Source organism: Notamacropus eugenii, chromosome 1 (assembly GCF_028372415.1).
Source record: "Notamacropus eugenii isolate mMacEug1 chromosome 1, mMacEug1.pri_v2, whole genome shotgun sequence".
Classification (NCBI taxonomy): domain Eukaryota; kingdom Metazoa; phylum Chordata; class Mammalia; order Diprotodontia; family Macropodidae; genus Notamacropus; species Notamacropus eugenii.
The window spans coordinates 523,708,538-523,726,364 of NC_092872.1; the positions used below are offsets into that span (position 1 = coordinate 523,708,538).

Genomic DNA, 17,827 nt, shown 5'->3' on the forward strand with positions numbered 1-17,827 from the left:
TCTAGGAGGTAGGTTGTGGTTTGTCCAGGGAGATTATGACTTGTAATTGACTTTGCGTGAAAGAGGGCTATTCAAGGTTACCAGCCTCCTGAGCCATCTGAGTCCAGTGGCCAGGTATTCATCAGATGACTGGAGAGGGTCCAGGATACAATGGGAAACCCTGTCCCTTTTAAGCTAACGTCTTTTCAAGTGCTCACTTTGAGGCAAAGCCCATTCGGTGAATAGGCCTTTTAAAGAAGTGAGTCAAGGCATGGTTCCTTTAAAAAAAAAAATCAAATTGGGAGGGGAAGACCCTCAGGGTTGCTGGCCAAAAGAGAAAGTTACTATTGACATTCACTCTGAACCAGGAGCCCCCAAAAATAACCATTAAGTGGTACTTGGGCAGGGACCTATTTATTGTCTAATTTATGAGATCTAGAGTGAATTGGCTTTAAGACTTGGTCTTTGAGAAGGAAATCTAGAAAGTAAACCCCAAGGTAACTAGGTAGCTTTTGGGAGGAGAGAAGAGGAGAGGAGAGGAGGACCTGTACTAGGGTGGTCCTAGTGTCAGAAAGTAAATGTACAAAAGATGTTGTCAAGGTAGAATTAATAGGAGTTAGTAATTGGTTGGATATGGGGGATGAGAGTGGTTTCCATTTTTCTAGAATCTTCAAGCAAAGACTTTTTGACCACTTGCCAGATAGGTTACAGTGGGGATTCCTTTTGTGTAGGGGTTGTACTAAGCAGCTACTGAGGTCCCTTCAAACTCTCAAATTCCCTGATTCAAGCACTACCTTCTACAATGCAACCTTTATTGTTCCATTTAGTTGACAGTGCCTCTCCCTCCCCATTATCACATAAACTTGTATATATTTAGATCTGCTTGTTTTCTGGGTGGATGAAAAAACTTCGAGGGGAGGGATTATTTCATTTTTGTTGTTGTAATCTCAGAGTTTATAGTTGTTCGCCCTTCTTGAAGAGGACTATGACTGTCAGGAAAGTCATGCCTTGATTTGCAAATGAATTGGATTTAAGTGAGGCAGGGCTGTGCAAAGTCACCAGCCTCACTTTCTCATCCAGAGCTATCTGGGTCCAGGGGCAAGATTTAGATCAGGACCAGTGGAGATGGCCCCATACAGTGGATGACCTTGCCCTTTTTAAGCTAAGGTCTTTTCTAGGTCTCAGTTTGACTGAGGCAACAGTGCCTGGCACAGCGTAGGCCCTTAATAAATGCTTTTTGATTGATTGATAGTCAATAAATGTTTGAATGATTGATTTTCTCCAACATCCCCAAAGGTATAGTTGCCCATTTTTAGTTGCAGCCACTTGCAGGGCAAAATTTCTTGGCATATTTTTGGGCCTGTGGAACCTAGGCACAGCTCAGAGAGGGAACAAATTTGCACTGGGGCTCCATGGCAAGTTATCTGGGGAAGAGCTCAGATTACAACCTGGGAGTTCCCTCTGCCAGCTGTTCTGGTCCTTGAGCATGTTGTCACTTGGCAGAGTCTGCAAAAGCAACCTTCTGTAAGTGTGGGCTTGGAGCCTGTCCATCACCACCCATGGAGTGTCAGCAGAGGCTCATTAGGAAAAGCCTGGATTGCTTCAACTTGAGCCTTGGGAGAAACAGCTGGGGTCTCCTTACCTGGAAGTCCTGTGGCTTGGAGGTCAGAGGCATTTTCACGCTGTGGCCAGCCACCATGACTTCATGCCTTCCACCCTCCTTACAGGTGATGCCGAGCTTTTCCCAAGTTACTGGGGAAACACAGACCTTGCAGATGGGTTGGGGTAGGGATAAGGGGCTTCATTCTGTCAGTCCCTCTATCAAGAGCATCAACCACTAATGGAAAGGGGGAGTTCTGTATCCTGTTCTCTATCTATCTCTAATTTCCTTCTCTTCCTTTAACACTTCTCCACAATCTTTTCACCCAACTGTTTGAATTCTATCCACTTCCCCTTGTGACCACTTTCTGGACTCTGGAATTATGTTAAAAGTGAACCAAATAAGGGTTGGTAGTTGAAAGGTTATGAAGCTTTTTCTTCCCTTTTCTTATTCCATTTCCACCTGGATTTGGGGTCAGAGAATCTGAGTTTGAACTGGAGCTCCTTCTATGTACAAACCATGTGACCTTGGCTAAGTAATTTCCTTCTCTTGGCCTCTGTTAAGTCATTTGAAAAATGAAAGTCTTAGATGACCTTGAACACTGCTTCTAATTCTATGGTTCTATTTTCCTCATTGAAAAGACAACTAGGAGAATCGATATACTGTAAGCAAGCAAACACACATGTTCGCCTGTTCGCCTCTGTTGAATATTTGTATGAGTCTTCTCTCCCAAGTACCCTGGTCCCCCTCCCTGCCATACACACACAATGACTGTCCAAGGAGGGAGAATATCTGCAAATGATCCATAGGCCTTTGAGATGATAACCTAATGCTACATTCTGTTTTGTAGATGAAGAAGAGAAATTTTCACAAGGGCATGGCTCTTATAAATGACAGAACCCAGAACTTCTGACACATAACCCAGAGGCCCTTTTCACTATTCTCATATCCCCACAAATTGACTTTCTTGTGCCTTGCTCTGCAACTTAGGTGTTTTTTAGTTCCCTGGAGAATGGAACGCTAATAAATAGTAGGTAAGGGACAAGCAGAAGACATTTAGGCTCTGAGACAGAGCCCTTTAATCTGACACGTTGTCAGTACCCAATGCTTATGGAGCGAATTGGGGTAGAAATGTATCTTCTTGGGGCAGAGGAGATATGGTCCAGGGGAATGGTCATGGGTGAGTGTGATGGCTTACCTGACTTATGGTGGGCCTCCTGTGGCAGGTAGGTTATTTGTAAGGTGATGGTACTCTGCAGAAGAAAAGCAAGCAGAACTATGGGTAAGATGTAAAGCTTCTGATACCAATTCAACAACTCTAAACTTGACACTACAGTGAGCTCACTTCTGAACTCTCCTGGATAAGACTGGTGGTGATCTAGGTGTGCTATATGACATTAGGAGCACAGTTGTGAGGTCTGATGGAGTGAGTGGTTGTGAAGGAATCTAGAGATAAGATGAGGGATCTAGATGATAGTGGCACTAGGGATGAGTAAGGAGGAAAGGGAATATATCTGGAGCAAAGTCCCAACTACTATTGGTGCCTAGGGGCAGCAGAATGGAGTGTCGCCTTAGGAAACTTTGTAATATGTGATATCAAAAGCATATATGAAAACCAGAACTGTTTCTACAATAACTACATTATAATGAAAAACAACTCTGAAAGGCTTGAGGGCTCTGATCAGTGCAGTGGGATGAAGCATACTTCTGAGAGAGAGGTGATGGAATCAAGATGCAGAATAAGACATATATTTTCAGACACAGCCAATGAGGGAATTTCTTTTACTTGTTTATGCATATTTGTTTCAAGACTTTGGTTCTTCTTTTTCTTTTCTAATGGTGGGTGGGTGGGTGGGTGAGACAGGAGAGGGATAGGGTCATAAAGAAAAGAAAAAGAACCAGGAAGGAAAGATGGTCACTGGAGCATCTGTACAGAAGGAAGTTCAGAAAGAAGCAGTGACAAGCAGGACAGCTTTGACAGCTGTAGGCTGAGATGCTTAAAAACTGCACATAATTGAGACCTGTGGTTTCATGCACAATAATTTACTTTTATTCTACTACTATATGTAGAACTTTTAGTTACTTTGTTATGCTGAGAATAAAAATAGGATAATACAAGAAGTAATTACATTTAGCTGAATGGGAAGCATTTGCTTATTACTCTCCTCAACAGTAGAGAAGTATAGTCAGTCTTTTTAAGGCAAAATATTGCTACATTGCTATAGCTATGAATGTCATATCTTGTGGCTCTGAGACTGGCAACTATATCAGATTTTTATGATAGGATTATAGGATCATAGATCTAGAACTAGAAGATCAGAAGCCATCAAGCCAAATGCTCCATCTTTACACATAAAGAAACTGTGGCAGGGTCACATAGCTGGTAGGTATCTGTGGTGGAATCTGAACTCAGGTCTCAGTAACCCAAATCCAGTGCATTATGCATGACATCTTGCTACCAGTAACTAACCACTATAGTAGCTACATTTATCAGTTACTATCATAGCAACTAGCAGTAGTTCATAGATGGGGTGTTTTCATAATAATCACCACCTGGTAACTTCCTATTTTAGTTATTTAAAAAATATTTTATTGATATTTTTTGTTCTTAAATCCCCTCCATTTCCTACCCAGAGCCAATGCTTGCAAATGAAAAATAAAGAGAAAGAAAGCAGTTTAGCAAAACCAACAACACATCAATTGTTTTTGACAGTTATGTAATATTTTACAATCTGGTCCCCTGCCTCTGTGAAAAAGGGAGGTGTTAATTATTTTCATTAAATAGATGCTATGCTCAGTTGTTTCCAAAGCCTGGAGTACAAGTGTTAAATTTTTATGCTTTCTAAATTTCCAGTGATCAGGTTACCCCATCCTAGTCACAGCACTGATCTTGAATATAGAATATGAAGTAATTGCTAGTATCTGAGTGGCAAGAGACATTTGGTATTCATGACTTTGACAGTGTGGTAATATCCTGCCTTAAAAAGATTGGGTTTATTTCTCTACCAGTGAGAAGAGTGATATGTCAATACCTAGACTTGAGGTCTGGTGTAACATTTTCTTTTCTCAACATTTCTAAGATGGGACAAAAACCCTTCCTTCTGGAGGCATTCAGTCCCAGGTAGTGTGAAGGCAACCTTATCATTCACTGAAATAGGCAATCCTCTACTTTCTCTTCCCCTACTCCATGCACATACACACTACATTTAATTCCTTCTCCTCACCCAAAGCAACTTCACTGTAAGTCCTCCTTCCCTTACTCACTTTTGTGGGATGCATAGTACGGCTGACCAGGGGCAGTTCAGTTAGAAGCAGGGGCTCATGTGGGTTTTCTGCCAATGGCCTGAGAAATACAGTGGTGATACCAAAAGTTCTAGTGAGGAGGAGAGACAGATATGGTTAGGAAATGCCTATCTTTCACTGGAAAGAGACGGAGGAAGAGCCCCAGAGATCATTAAGGTTGAACTATGATATATATTCTAGAATTTAAATAGGGGATGTCCAGCAGATGGGAATTTCAGGAAACCCACCAGTATATAAAGGACCTACCCACTAACCTCCAGCCCCCCCTAAATTCTGGGATTCCTTAAGGCCCTTGTTCGAGTGAAATAAATAGTTCTAGGGACATTTGTGCAAGTCTTGAGTTGGGATGAGGTGGAGATGTCCCATCTGCTGTTGCCAGTTAAGGCCTATCCTTTGTTGATTCTCCCACCTTTCACTTTTTTTATGGCTCATGTCTCGGAGGACGACTTGAAGAAAGGAGTCATTTTCCAGATGATGTGGGCCTAGATGCCACACTAGGGTCTGTGGGGGAGCAGGAAGAAGGTTAATGATTTTGAGACATGCTTGATATACCACCCAGTTGTCCACTTGACATCTTGTTATCTGCCTTGATGCTGAAACTTCTAGGTCACCAGACTTATAAGGAAAATTGCTTGAGTTACATGACAACCCCCACCCCTACCCCCAGGTAACATCTCACCTTCTGCTAGAAGCTGTTCCCAGTCCCTCTTAATTATGGTAATTAACCCTCTGAGATTGTTTCCAGTTTGCTATAGATCTTGTTTGTCCATAGTTTATACGTCGTCTCCCCTATTAGACTATGACTATCTTTTGCCTTTGTTTATATTGCTAGTTCTTAGCATAGTGTCTGGCACATAGTAGGCACTTAATAAATGCTTATGGACTCAACAGAGGAACTTAATCCACTTTGCTTGGAAACTTGGGCAGGTGGGGAGCACTTTAAGCTGTCCTGATTAGTGAATGAGCATATATTCAGATAGCACACTATATATCTAGCTACCCTTGAACCACGCTTCATATCCCAACCAACTATCTAGCCCAACTATCTTCTTGCCATCCACCCTTCTCTCTTTCCCCCATGCCATAACTATTTAATGCTTGCTTTGGAAACTATAATCGAATCAATGCTACCATTGATTGTGTAAGGGCAATGTCAGGGATCTAACCTGTGGCTCCATTCACCATCCCTGTACCTTTCTGGACTAGAAAACCCACCTCTGAATCCTATAGATATTGTCTCCGTTAAGATGTAAGTGATCAGGACTGTCCCCCTTTTATATCTGACACCAGAACTCTCAGCACAGTGCTTGGTACCGAGTAAATGCTTAATAAATGCATTCATTCTATAATTCATTCAGCCTCACTCCAAACCTCCAAGGAACTTGAATAATGAGAAGGAGTCTGACCAGTCTTTATGATGACCAAGATTCTTCCTTTTTGAGAAGGGTGAGAGGTAGGTAATAAGCTGAGACACCCTCTCTTGTCTTTCCAAATTGAGATGGTTTTTACTTTCCAAAGGTACTGAGGTGGCTCTGTACATTTTTTCCTCATCATCTTTGTGCCCCTAGGTTTGGAGCAGCCCCTGTGGCTAGTTCCAGGTATGCCAGGGTTCTTTCAGGAGGGGCAGAAACTGAAATAAGGGAGATTCCTGCAAAGGCAGCCTTGCCCTTGCTTTAGGTTTGTAAGAATTACCTGGACCACCCACATTCTAGGACTAGAGACAGAGAGACTCCAAGTGGAAAGTTTATGCAGGTATACACCCTGCATTTGGCAAACATGGTCACTACAGGTCTTTGGGGCATTATAGATTCTGTTATAGCAATTGGGAAGACTAGTGGTGAGCAAATGCTTGAACCCATGATTTTCCTGCCAGAATCTGGTCTCAAGTTGTGATAGCCCACAGTAGTTATGAAACAGGGCTAAGTAGCCTGCTTCTAAAGATGACACAAGGATGATAGCATCTGTATCTGTTGAATGGCTAGGTAGAACTCTATTATATAACAGGCTAAGATCTATTGGTGTTTGGCCAAAGAGAATTGATGTCTCCCTCCCCCATACACGCACTTCTTCCAGGATCTCCAAGAACATCTATTCCACCCCACTCCCCCTTAGCTCTCCAGGCTCCTGGAATTGGAACTCTTTCCTGCCCTTTGGTGATTAAGCACCTCATTCCAGGTGGGATTATTGTCTTCTTCTATAACTCTAGTTTTCCTCTTGACATCTGGAAGGAGAGACCAAACAAGGGAAAACTGATCATTGATTCATCTCTATACCTGATAAAGGCTTACTTCAGGTTTATCTTGACAGGTATAAACCTGACACATGTTCTTTGCCTCCTTTGGGAGTCTTAGCTTTTCCCACCTGTTCTTCTCCCTCTCTTCCTATCCTTGTTCCACACCTTGATTTGTAGCAGGGAAGTGGTATTAAAGATTTCCTGAGATTGATGTGAGTCATTACAGATAGAGCGCCCTGGCTGCTTGTGAAATGATCAGTCAATTAATAAATAAAGCAACATGTGTTACATGCCTTCTATAAGTGCACTACTGTAGGGCCAAATGAGGAAGAACTGAACTATATGTGTGTGTGTGTGTGTGTGTGTGTGTGTGTCACACACACACACATACATATAAAGACTCCAGAAAAATGTGGAAAGAATTGTGCTAACTGATGCAGAGTAAAGTAGGCTGAACAGGAGAACAATATATACAACTAGAATAATGTTAATGAAAATAATGCTTAAAAAACAACTGAATTCTGGTGAATTATAATAACCAATCTTAGTCCTAGAGAACAGATGATGAAATGTATCTCTCTTGACTTGGTGGAGAAGTGGGGGACTATGAGTGTGGGATGCTGTGCATGTGGTCAGACATAGTTCGTGTCCACTGGTTTTGATGAACTGTTCTTTGTTTTAAGGGGGAGGGTTCAGGGAGGCAGCATAGCTCATTGATTAGGGTGCAAAACCTTGAAAGACCTAGGGTTCAAATCCTGCTTCTGACATTTCCAAACTGTATGACCTTAGGTAAGTCCCACACTAAGTTTCAGTTTCTTCATCTGTAAAATGTGAATACTAAAACTCCCAGGGCCTCTGTGAGATTGAAAAGAAATAGATGTACAAAAAGAAAAAGGTAAGAATAAGTCAATATTTAAAAAAAGACATAAGAGGGTTCAATAGTTATGGGGAGATATATATGTCTATATCTATATCTATATTATAGATATAGACATAGGGAAATGACTTTGGTATAAAAATAAAAGGCACCAATAAAATTTAAAAAGCCCCAAACAAACTAGCAAATGACAGTATGCAACAGTCCATGACCTCAGGGAACTTAGATCTAGTTAATGAAATAAGACACATAAATATATCACTCTTTCTACGAGGTTGTACATCAGTGTCCACCAACCTTTTCCAAAGATGTTGGAGTGGGTATATGTGTGTATGTGTAAATGCATTGTGTAGAGTGGTGGTTTCCAAGCATTTTTCATCATGTGCCCCTATCAGTAAAAAATTTGAGCAGTACCCCAATATATGTATATTTATTTATAAATTATATACATATATTACTGTACTGTTATATATTATTAAACACAAAAAGTCAACAACGATGAGTTAAAGATGAAATAAACAGTATCTTAAAATAATTATTTTATTTATGAATGGCACAAAACCTTGTTTCATCAAAATTATTAACAACAATATTGGTGTCACTGACAACCCCACGGTATTATAGAGCTCCTCTTCTACCCTGAGTAGGATCAAATGAGATAATATTTGTAAAACATTTAGCACAGTACTGGCATATATAGGTAGTATGCTATTTAAATGCTTATTATATATATTATTATACACATCTGTCTATCTATCTGTCTATATCTATCTATTGATCTAGCTAGTTATCAAGCTATATATTTATCTATCTCTCTATATGCTTATTTCTTTCCCTTCCTCTTCCATGAGGATATCATGCCTTTTATGAATATGGGACCACATGACATTTGTAATGAGATTATCAGAATCAATCTGTATGTTGTGAAATAGTAGTGAAATTTTACTTCTACTTTTCTTCCTGAAATTTTAACATTTTCTTTCTGTACCCCCAGTTGATCATCTTATTCCCTGGGATGAATGTACCCTACTGGTATAGAGAAGTAATGGGAGATACTTAGAAAAGGAGGTTAAAAAAAATGTGCACAGAGTAGAAGAGGAGAGACTTCAACACCAACATTTCTTCACTTCCCTGTTTTACAGAATTGAGATGGTTTAGGAAGATAGGAGGCCCATCTACCATCCCAAATAGCTTCATTAAGAGAATTTCTCTAGAGTCTTACTACATACCATACATTCATCTCAAAGGTTATAGAACTGGAAAGAGAAAGGTTCACGTGGATAGCTAGCACATATGTGTGTGTGTGTGTGTACATGTATATGTCCTCAGAACAACCTTGTGAAGTAGGTGCTATTATTATCATCCCCATTTTACAGATGAGAAAACTGAAGCTGAGGTTAAGTGCTTTGCCTAGGGTCATACAACTAGTAAGTATCTGAAGCAGGATTTGAATGTAGGTTTTCCTGACTCCAAGTCCATCACTCTTTCCACTAAACTGTGCTATTTGGGGATACAAAGATCCTAAGAAAATAAAAGATGATTTTAAGGAGAGGGCACTACCAGCTGAAGCAATCAGTAAAAGTAGGAGATAATGCTTGAGCCAAGTCTTGAAGTAATCTGCAGTTTATAAGAGGGAACAAGAGAAAAGAATTCATTCCACAAATAGGGGGACAGTCTTAGCAAAAGCACATAGGTGGGAAGAGAAATACTGAATTCAGGGAACTGCAAATAAGCCAATTTGGCTGGAACACAGAGTGCATGAGGGAGACAAATATGAAATCTGGAAATATGAATGAGTCAGATTATAAAATATTTTCAATGCCAAGCTAAGGAGGTTGTTTTTTTATCCTAAAGACAACTGGAAACCCTGATGCTTTGATCAGAGGAATAATGTATTCAGACTTATGATTTAAGAATTTTTTTTGGAGGCAGTATGACAGGTGAATTGGAAAGAAGAGAGATTGGAAACAAGGAGATTAATTAGAAGAGTATTACGTGGCTAGGGAGATTATGGTATGTGAATATAATGGAACATTACTGTTCTGTAAGAAACAACTAATAGATGAATACCAAGAGTATTGGAAAGATGTAAAGTGAAGCAGTTAGAGCCAGGAAAACAACATACGTAATAACTACAACAATATATGCAACAAAAAAATTGAAAATGAATGTTCTGAATGTTACTGATCTCTCCTCTTTTCAATCTGTCTGCTATATCACTGCCAAAAAATCTCCCCAAATCACAAGTCTGAGTATATCACTACCCTCGTCCGTGCTTCAGTGCTTCCCCCTTGTCTCCAGGATAAAACACAAACTCCTCAGCTTGGCATTTAAAACCTTTCCACCTTTCTGTACTTGGACCCAAAAAGAGAAAAAATAAATCACCTGCCCCTTCCAGAGGGCAGAGGTGAGGGTCAACATGTGTAGAGCACTGCCTATAATATCAGACTTTTTCAATGTGCTAGTTGGTTATGTTGATTTTTCCTTTTCTTTATTCTTTGTTCTTAGGATGACTTTTTGGGAAGACTAAGGGAGTGATACAAGGATAACTGCAGGTGATATAAAAACAAAAAATATAAATTAAAAAAAAATTATAGAAGACTTACCAAAGTTAACATCATAACAGAGGTGGTGAGGGTTTAATTCAAGATAGTAATTGTGTGAGTAGACCAAAGGGGATGACAATGATAATGTTTAATATAACATTTTGGAATAATCTCTTTGTTCTCTCTGAAGCAAACTCAGAGAATGCCTCTTCCTGTGTCGGCAGAGGCCAGCCAGGGCTGACTCTGCATTCCTTGGAGACCTTTAACCTATGACATATCTTGAATAATGGGACTTTCCTTTGTATCTTATTATCTATAGACACATACTATGTTATGGCATATTAATGGTAAAGAAAAAATAGCATCCTGGGTTTCTATTGAACATTGTTTGCCCTTTCCTGTGTCAGTTATCTGTTTGGGGCAGGAAGCCTGCCACTTACTAGTGGTGGGATTTCCTTACCACCTGGGACATATGTTTACCCAGCTTGGAATCTCAAGATTTGACTGACATTGCTTTGTTAATTGTCTTGTCTTACTGAATTTATGATTTGCTTAATTAGGAGAGTTTCCTTCTCATGGCAAAATGTACTTAAGACAGATGTTTTCTGTACTAGGTAGTCAGAGTCACCTCTGACTCCATAGCGCTATGTAACTGTTTTCTTTATGGGGAATTGATCAATTAATTAATTAAATCATAAAATGTATGCATTCAGCCTGTTGCCTTCTTTAACAAAGTTTTCAGGTCAACAACTACAATAAAAGTTTTGGAGACAGAATTGGTAAAACTTGGCAACTGATAGCCTGTAAGGAATGAGGGAGACAGAAAAGCCCGGGATGATTATAAGAGCTAGAACTTGGACAATCCAGCCTGGGAAGGTGATGGCTGCATTTTAAAAAAAAAAAAAGGAAAATTTTGAGGTCAATGGATTTAGGGGAAAATGATAAATTCTTGGGCTACAAATGCAAAAGCAAGATAGTTCCTGCCCTCAAGGACCTTGCATTCTAATGCGGGACCTAACACACATAGGGGAGTGAAGGCAATGGACGGACACTGTGGTCCAGAAAGTTAAAGTGATGATGAGTAGGGGCATAGAGGAGTATATCTACATACCACTCAGAAATAATGGTAGAATAGATATGATTCATGGTACCAAACTGAAAGATGAGGTGGGGGAGGGGATAGGGAATGAGTTAGGCTGCAGTCTAATCAGCAAGGCTACTGATGAGAGGCTGTGGAGGAGTGAAGTGAACAGAAATAGTATTGTGGGAAAGAAAGAAGTTCCTCCAGCAAATGGTCTCCTATGAGGCAGATGGTGAAAAGATTGTAGAGGAAGTGTCTGCAAAAGAGATCAATGGAACAATAAGGCAGTCCATTGGCATGCCCTTTCCAGAGGCAAGGATGGTTTTAATTTTATTGCAATTCTTAATATAAGAGGTGCAAATGAGATGGAACAACTACATGTACAACAGGTGGGAAGAAAATGGCAAGTGTAAAGATGAGGATGTTCAGTTCCTTAGTTCCTCCCAAGCATACTTTTTGAAGGTTTGGTTTGGAGGATGGAACAGCAGGGTAAAAAATGATTAGGGTGAAGATAAGGACACCTGGTCTTGGGGGTTTCTAAATTGGGAGTCTTAGCTCGCCTCTAAAGATAGGCCCTGAAAGTTCAGTTTAGAAGTGAGAAGATAGTGTCTACTCTGGACATGTTAGATTTGAAAGGCTGAAGAGACTCCCAAGTGGTATCTAGTAGACAGTTGAAGATGCAAGTCTAGAGTTCAGAAGAGAGGTGAATGGTGAATATATACACAGAGATATAATTTATATTATAATTATATAATTAAACTAACAGGAAGACAGAGATCATAGTGGTAGGATCAGTATCAGTCAGAATTAATGCCCTACTCCTGTTAAACATGAGTTAGGCTAGTTGTTCTCTAAAAGTTTGTGTAGCAGAATGAAGAGAGGAATGGGTCCCACTTGTATAGTAAGCACCACATGTGGCAGGCCCTGTCATTGTGTGACTCAAAGGGAGGCAGACGAGACATTTGTAGCATCTTGTCCCCCCACCCTCCTCCAAGCTGCTTGGGCAGCTAGGTGGCACAGTGAATGGATCACTGAGTTTGGAATCAAGAAGACTCATCTTTATGAGTTCAAATTTGGCCTTAGATACTTATTAGCTGTGTGATCCTAGGCTAGTCACTTAACTCTGTTTGCTTCAGTTTTCTCAACTGTTAAATGAGCCAGAAAAGAAAACGGCAAACCACTCCAAGTATTTTTGCCAAGAAAATCCCAAATGAGGCCACAAAGAGTTGGACAAGACTGAACCCAGAATCAATAACAAAAGAGGAGTCTTCCTGACTCTAGACTGGGCATTCTATCCGCTTTGCCACTTAAATATTCTGTTGGTGATTACAAAAACACATTTTACTCAGTGAGTATAATATAGATTTAAAGAGATCTTTTAACAAGGCATCTATCATGCTTCTGTTAAGATAGTAGGAAATTCCTTGAAAGATATAACCCCAGAGAGAACATTGTATAATGAAGCTCTATCAATATTAATGGAAATATAAAATAATTATTCTGAGAAGGGGTCCAGAGGATTCCCCAAACTGTTAAATGGCTCCATGACACAGAAAAGTTTAAGAACACCAAGTTTTTATGTTGTATCTCCTCCCTCTTCACCTCCTCACTTTCCATAGTAAGCTCTTTGAAGATAAGGATTGTTTGGTCTTTATATTCAAAGATTAGGCACTTAAATACTTGTTGGATTGTAAGAAATCAATAAGTAGCTATTGAATGAATGAATGAATGCATGAATGTTGCTTTAAACTCTTGTCCCCTTCCCTTTCTTTTCTAGGATCCTGGCTCTTACCTCTGAAGTATACTGTCACACAAAAATTGGGTGGGGGAGTCTGAGGGGGCTCGACTTTGGCGGACTGCACAATGAGCTGCAGCATTTTTCTCTGACTTCTATAGAGCCACAGGTGATTTGGTTGTACCGTTCTGGTTCTAAGTCTTGAGTGGCCCTAGGTTCTGCTGTTACTAGGCAACAGAGTGATGTCATAAAGGTTGGAGAATCTTAGTTCTGGAGTCACTTAGGAAGCAGTTCTAATGGGAGGGAGAAGGAAGGAACTGAGTCAGGATGATGGGAAATCCTTTTTAAAATAATGGTTGTCTTTTTGTAGAATTAATGTTGTGAGTATTCTACCAGAGCCAGGCTGCTTGCTTCTGCTCCTCTGAGTTCTAGGACATCCTGAGAAGTTTGGGGATGTCTTTTTTCTGTCATAATCTTAAGTTTACTATTATTTATTATTATTGATAATGTTTAATATAAAATTTTAGAATAATCTCTTTGTTCTCTCTGAAGCAAACTCAGAGAGTGCCTCTTCCTATGTCAGCAAAAGTCAGCCAAGGCCGACTCTACACTCCTTAAGGAGACCTTTAACCTAAGACACTATATCTTGAATAATGAAACTTTCCTTTGATGAATCTTATTATCTATAGACACATACTATGTTATGAATAATGGGACTCCCTTACTCCCTTATCAGACCCTTCTTCTAGCATCCTGGTGTGAAGAAAGGAAAACACAGATACTTTGGGTTGTAACTTCAGCTTTTGTCAAACTCTGTTAAGATAACAACTTCAAAGGCCTGTTTAGGACAGGAAGCCTGGTGGGATTTTCTTACCCAGCTGGAATCCCAAGGCCTGACCAACATTGCTTTGTTAATTGTCCAGTCTTACTGAATTTATGGTTTGCTTAATTAGGAGAGCTTCTTTCTCACGGCAAGATGTATATAAGCCAGAAGATTTCTGCACTGGGTAGCCAGAACATTTCTGGCTCCATAATGCATTATGTTACCGTTGTCTTTAATAGGGAATTGATTAATTAATTAAATCATAAAATGTATGCATTAGCCTGTTGCCTTTTCTTAATAAAGTTTTCAGGTCAACATTATATATTATTTTTATTAGAATATTTAAGAACATTGGCTGTGTTCCATCCACTGTTAGGTGCCAGTGACTAGAACTCCAGTTCCTTATAACTGATTAACATTAATTAGCTTTTACAAAGTTATAACAAGAACAAAAGTACAAACATTTTCCCTTAACACTTCTGGGATAAATTCTTAGAGCTGCCCCTACATTGGTTCTACCAAGTTCACATTCAGATGCAGTATAAATGCGAGATAGGTCCTTGTCTTAGCCACCTCTGAACTGGATCCCAAAATATCATTCCTTGCTCCTCTGGGCATTGATTCTGAACTGACTGCAAACCAGGCACTCTGGAATGCTAGTCACTGGGGGCACCCTTTCGACATTTTGAAACTCACAACATCAGAGGATCCAGTCCCTTCACCTAGAATGGAAAAAAAAGTAGATAAGGAACCCAAGCCTGTATTCACAAGGCCACATGGGCACCTTAATGGGGAGGGCCCAAATCCACTCCCCTTGCAGCATTATCTCTCCAGAAGCTACCAGTAGAGTCCAAAAGAGGCACCAAGAACACAGTTAAAGGGAAAATGATCCTAGAGAATAGGTGGGTTGATCAATAGATAAGTGGTCAAATGATATGAACAGATATTTCTCAAAAGAATTGAAAATTATTAATAACCAAAAGAATGTTCCAAGTTATTTGTCATAAGAGATAGACAAATCAAAACAACCCTAAGGTTTGACTTCGTACCTAGGAAATTGACAAAGATGACAAGAGATGGTAATAGTGTTGGAAGGGTTGTAGGAAGTGAGGCATTGTTGGTGGAACTGTGAATCAACACAACTCTTTGGGAAAACAATTTGGAATTAGGCAAATACAGTGACTAAAATATCTATAACCTTTGACCTGGAGATTCCAGTAGCATGATTATACCCCCCAAGGAAATTATTGATAAGAAGAAAATCTCTCAATATACCAAAATATTTATAGCAGCACTTTTTAACGGTGCTTCTATAAAGGCTATTTGCTATTGTGTTGCTATTCTAAAAAACCTACACAAAGGTAGATGCTCATTGATTGGGAAATGATGAAACAAGTTGTGGTACATGAATGTAGCAAAATATTACTGTGCTGTAAGTATGAGTACAGAGAACCACAGAAAGAGCTACAGAATTCTATGCAGAATGAAGTAAGCAGAGTCAAGAAAATAGAATACATACTGACTACAATCAAAGAAATAGAAAGAACTGCAAAAGGACCAAATGGGAATGTTACAAAATTACAAAGAACAGGCATGGCTCCAAAAAGGTCCCATCCCCCATTTCTCTGAAGAGGTGGAAAATCCACAGGTATAGAATGTTGCTAACATTTTAGACTTTTTCAATGTAATATCATTTTCCTGAGTTCATCTTTTTTTCTTTAGAGATATTATTTATTATATAAGATGAGTAGGGGCAAGGAAGGAAGGTACTAGAAGAAATTTTTGTGATGCAAAAACAAAACATATCAAAAATTATTTTTAAAATAAAGAAAAAAAATGAATATTGCAAAATTACAAAGAACAAGCATGACCAAAAAGAAAGATGAGAGGACACCCCCATTCCACTCTTGCAGAGGTAGGAGGCTCACAGATGTGGAATATTGGATACATTTTCAGACTTTTTCTAGACACGGTCATTGGTTTTGCAAATTTTAGGGATAGTTATCAAAGAGAGAGCAATGGGAGAAATGTTGGGAGAAATTTTGGTGATGTAAAAACAAAAGTTAATACAAATTTGTTTTTTAATCTGGGCATGTGTGGGCATGCTGGCATCAGGTCTCTTAACATGCTTGAGGTAGAGGTACAAATTTGGAATGTCCACCCCAAATGTTCACATGGACTATTTGTGCCTGACCTGAGACATAGCACTCAGAGCTCATAATGGTCTGATCAGCCACCGTTCAGACACAATGAAACTTGACTCTAGCATAATGATGTCATTTTGGTCTTCTTTGAGAATGAAGGACAATAACCAAATCGTCTAACATGGAGCCCTCTTCATCCCCTATGACATGGATGAGGGTAAATTCCTTTGATTGGCTGCCTGAATCTTTAAAAGTAGTGAGACTAAGTCATTCGCGGTCTCTTTCCAGCCTCTTATGTGTTTTAAAATGCTAACTGATCCACAGCTAGAACTCCATGAACTGAACCAGCGAGAAGGAAAGAACTTTCCTTTTCCTGCTCCCTCTATTTTACCTTGGCTCCAAGAAGTGGGTCTGATGGTATTTGTTTGTTTTCTGAGTTGTTTGTCCTCCTACCTTTCAGGAATTGGTCACCATGGGACCCGGGAGTTTGAACCAAGGCAAAGTTGGAGGCAGGATTTCAGGAGAGATAGTGCAGCCAGACAGCTGGGCATGAAAGTCTTGAGAAGCTATGGTGCCTAGGACTCAAATCTGAGGAGAATTTGAGGGTATGTTTGTGTGTGGCTGAGATGAGATGGGAGAGTAAGTCATAGGAAGTGAGTGGTTACAGTGTTTGAGGGAGAGTCAATATGTATTATGAAACAGCCTGGTATGCAAGCAGGATTTGGGAAGGAGAGAAAAATTGTAAGCCATATACTTACTTCAATGAGGAAAGAAAGGGAGGGACTTGGGAGTTTGTAGACAATAGCTAATAGGATTTTAATTAGGTGGTAGATATGAATAGCATGAACCTTAAAGGAAGAGACGCTTCTTAGTGATGGTGGTAAGGAGAGAACCTATAAATGGTGAGAGAAATGATTATTAATAACCAATTATTTGGGGAGATCAGAGTTTTCCCCCTTTTCCCAAAGTCCTCATTTCAAGGCTCAACAGAACAGGAATGATGATAGCAGATAAGATTTACATTCTCTTCAGTCTTGCTCAGATCCTGTCCAACCTTACAAAGAATTTAAGGTGGGGAAACCCACTGTGCTTTACCCAGTTTGGGTGGGGATAAATTCTTTGGTTAGATTGCCCAAGACTAGGCAATTTAGAAGTAAATGACATTAAGTTATATACTCCAGTCCTTCATTAGAATAGGTCTCCTTATTATAATATTCTTTTTCCCTCATTAACTGTTAGCCAATCAGAGTTGATTACCAACCTCAGGAACACCCACTCTTCCAAGGGTATATAAATTGTAAGCTCATCCCCTTACCCCATGATTGTTTTTTGGCATTTAAGACTAAGCCATTTACACTTATATTAATAAAATGATTAATTACCCAGATATTATATCTCTTGAACTTTTAGACATCATAGTGGCAATAGAAGGAGTATTCCAACTCCCTGATATCAACCAGTGAGCTGAGGAAAATCGGTGAAGGTGTAGCTAGTACTAGAAAGGGT

General features: G+C 39.7%; 1 protein-coding gene across 2 annotated transcripts in view; it reads right to left on the minus strand.

Moving 5' to 3' along the window:
- FER1L5 (fer-1 like family member 5) overlaps positions 1-13,564 on the minus strand; it is a 62,257-nt gene extending 48,693 nt beyond the window's left edge. For both annotated transcript variants that reach the window (XM_072633805.1, XM_072633804.1), the window contains exons 1-6: positions 13,412-13,564; positions 7,048-7,103; positions 5,292-5,383; positions 4,844-4,952; positions 2,778-2,832; positions 1,622-1,731 (exon numbers count right to left, since the gene is read on the minus strand). In XM_072633805.1, the coding sequence (XP_072489906.1) occupies positions 1,622-1,731; positions 2,778-2,832; positions 4,844-4,952; positions 5,292-5,383; positions 7,048-7,103; positions 13,412-13,496 (507 nt within the window). In that variant the 5' untranslated portion in view covers positions 13,497-13,564. The remainder of the gene's footprint in view (positions 1-1,621; positions 1,732-2,777; positions 2,833-4,843; positions 4,953-5,291; positions 5,384-7,047; positions 7,104-13,411) is intronic.
- Between the last annotated feature and the right edge of the window lie 4,263 nt (positions 13,565-17,827).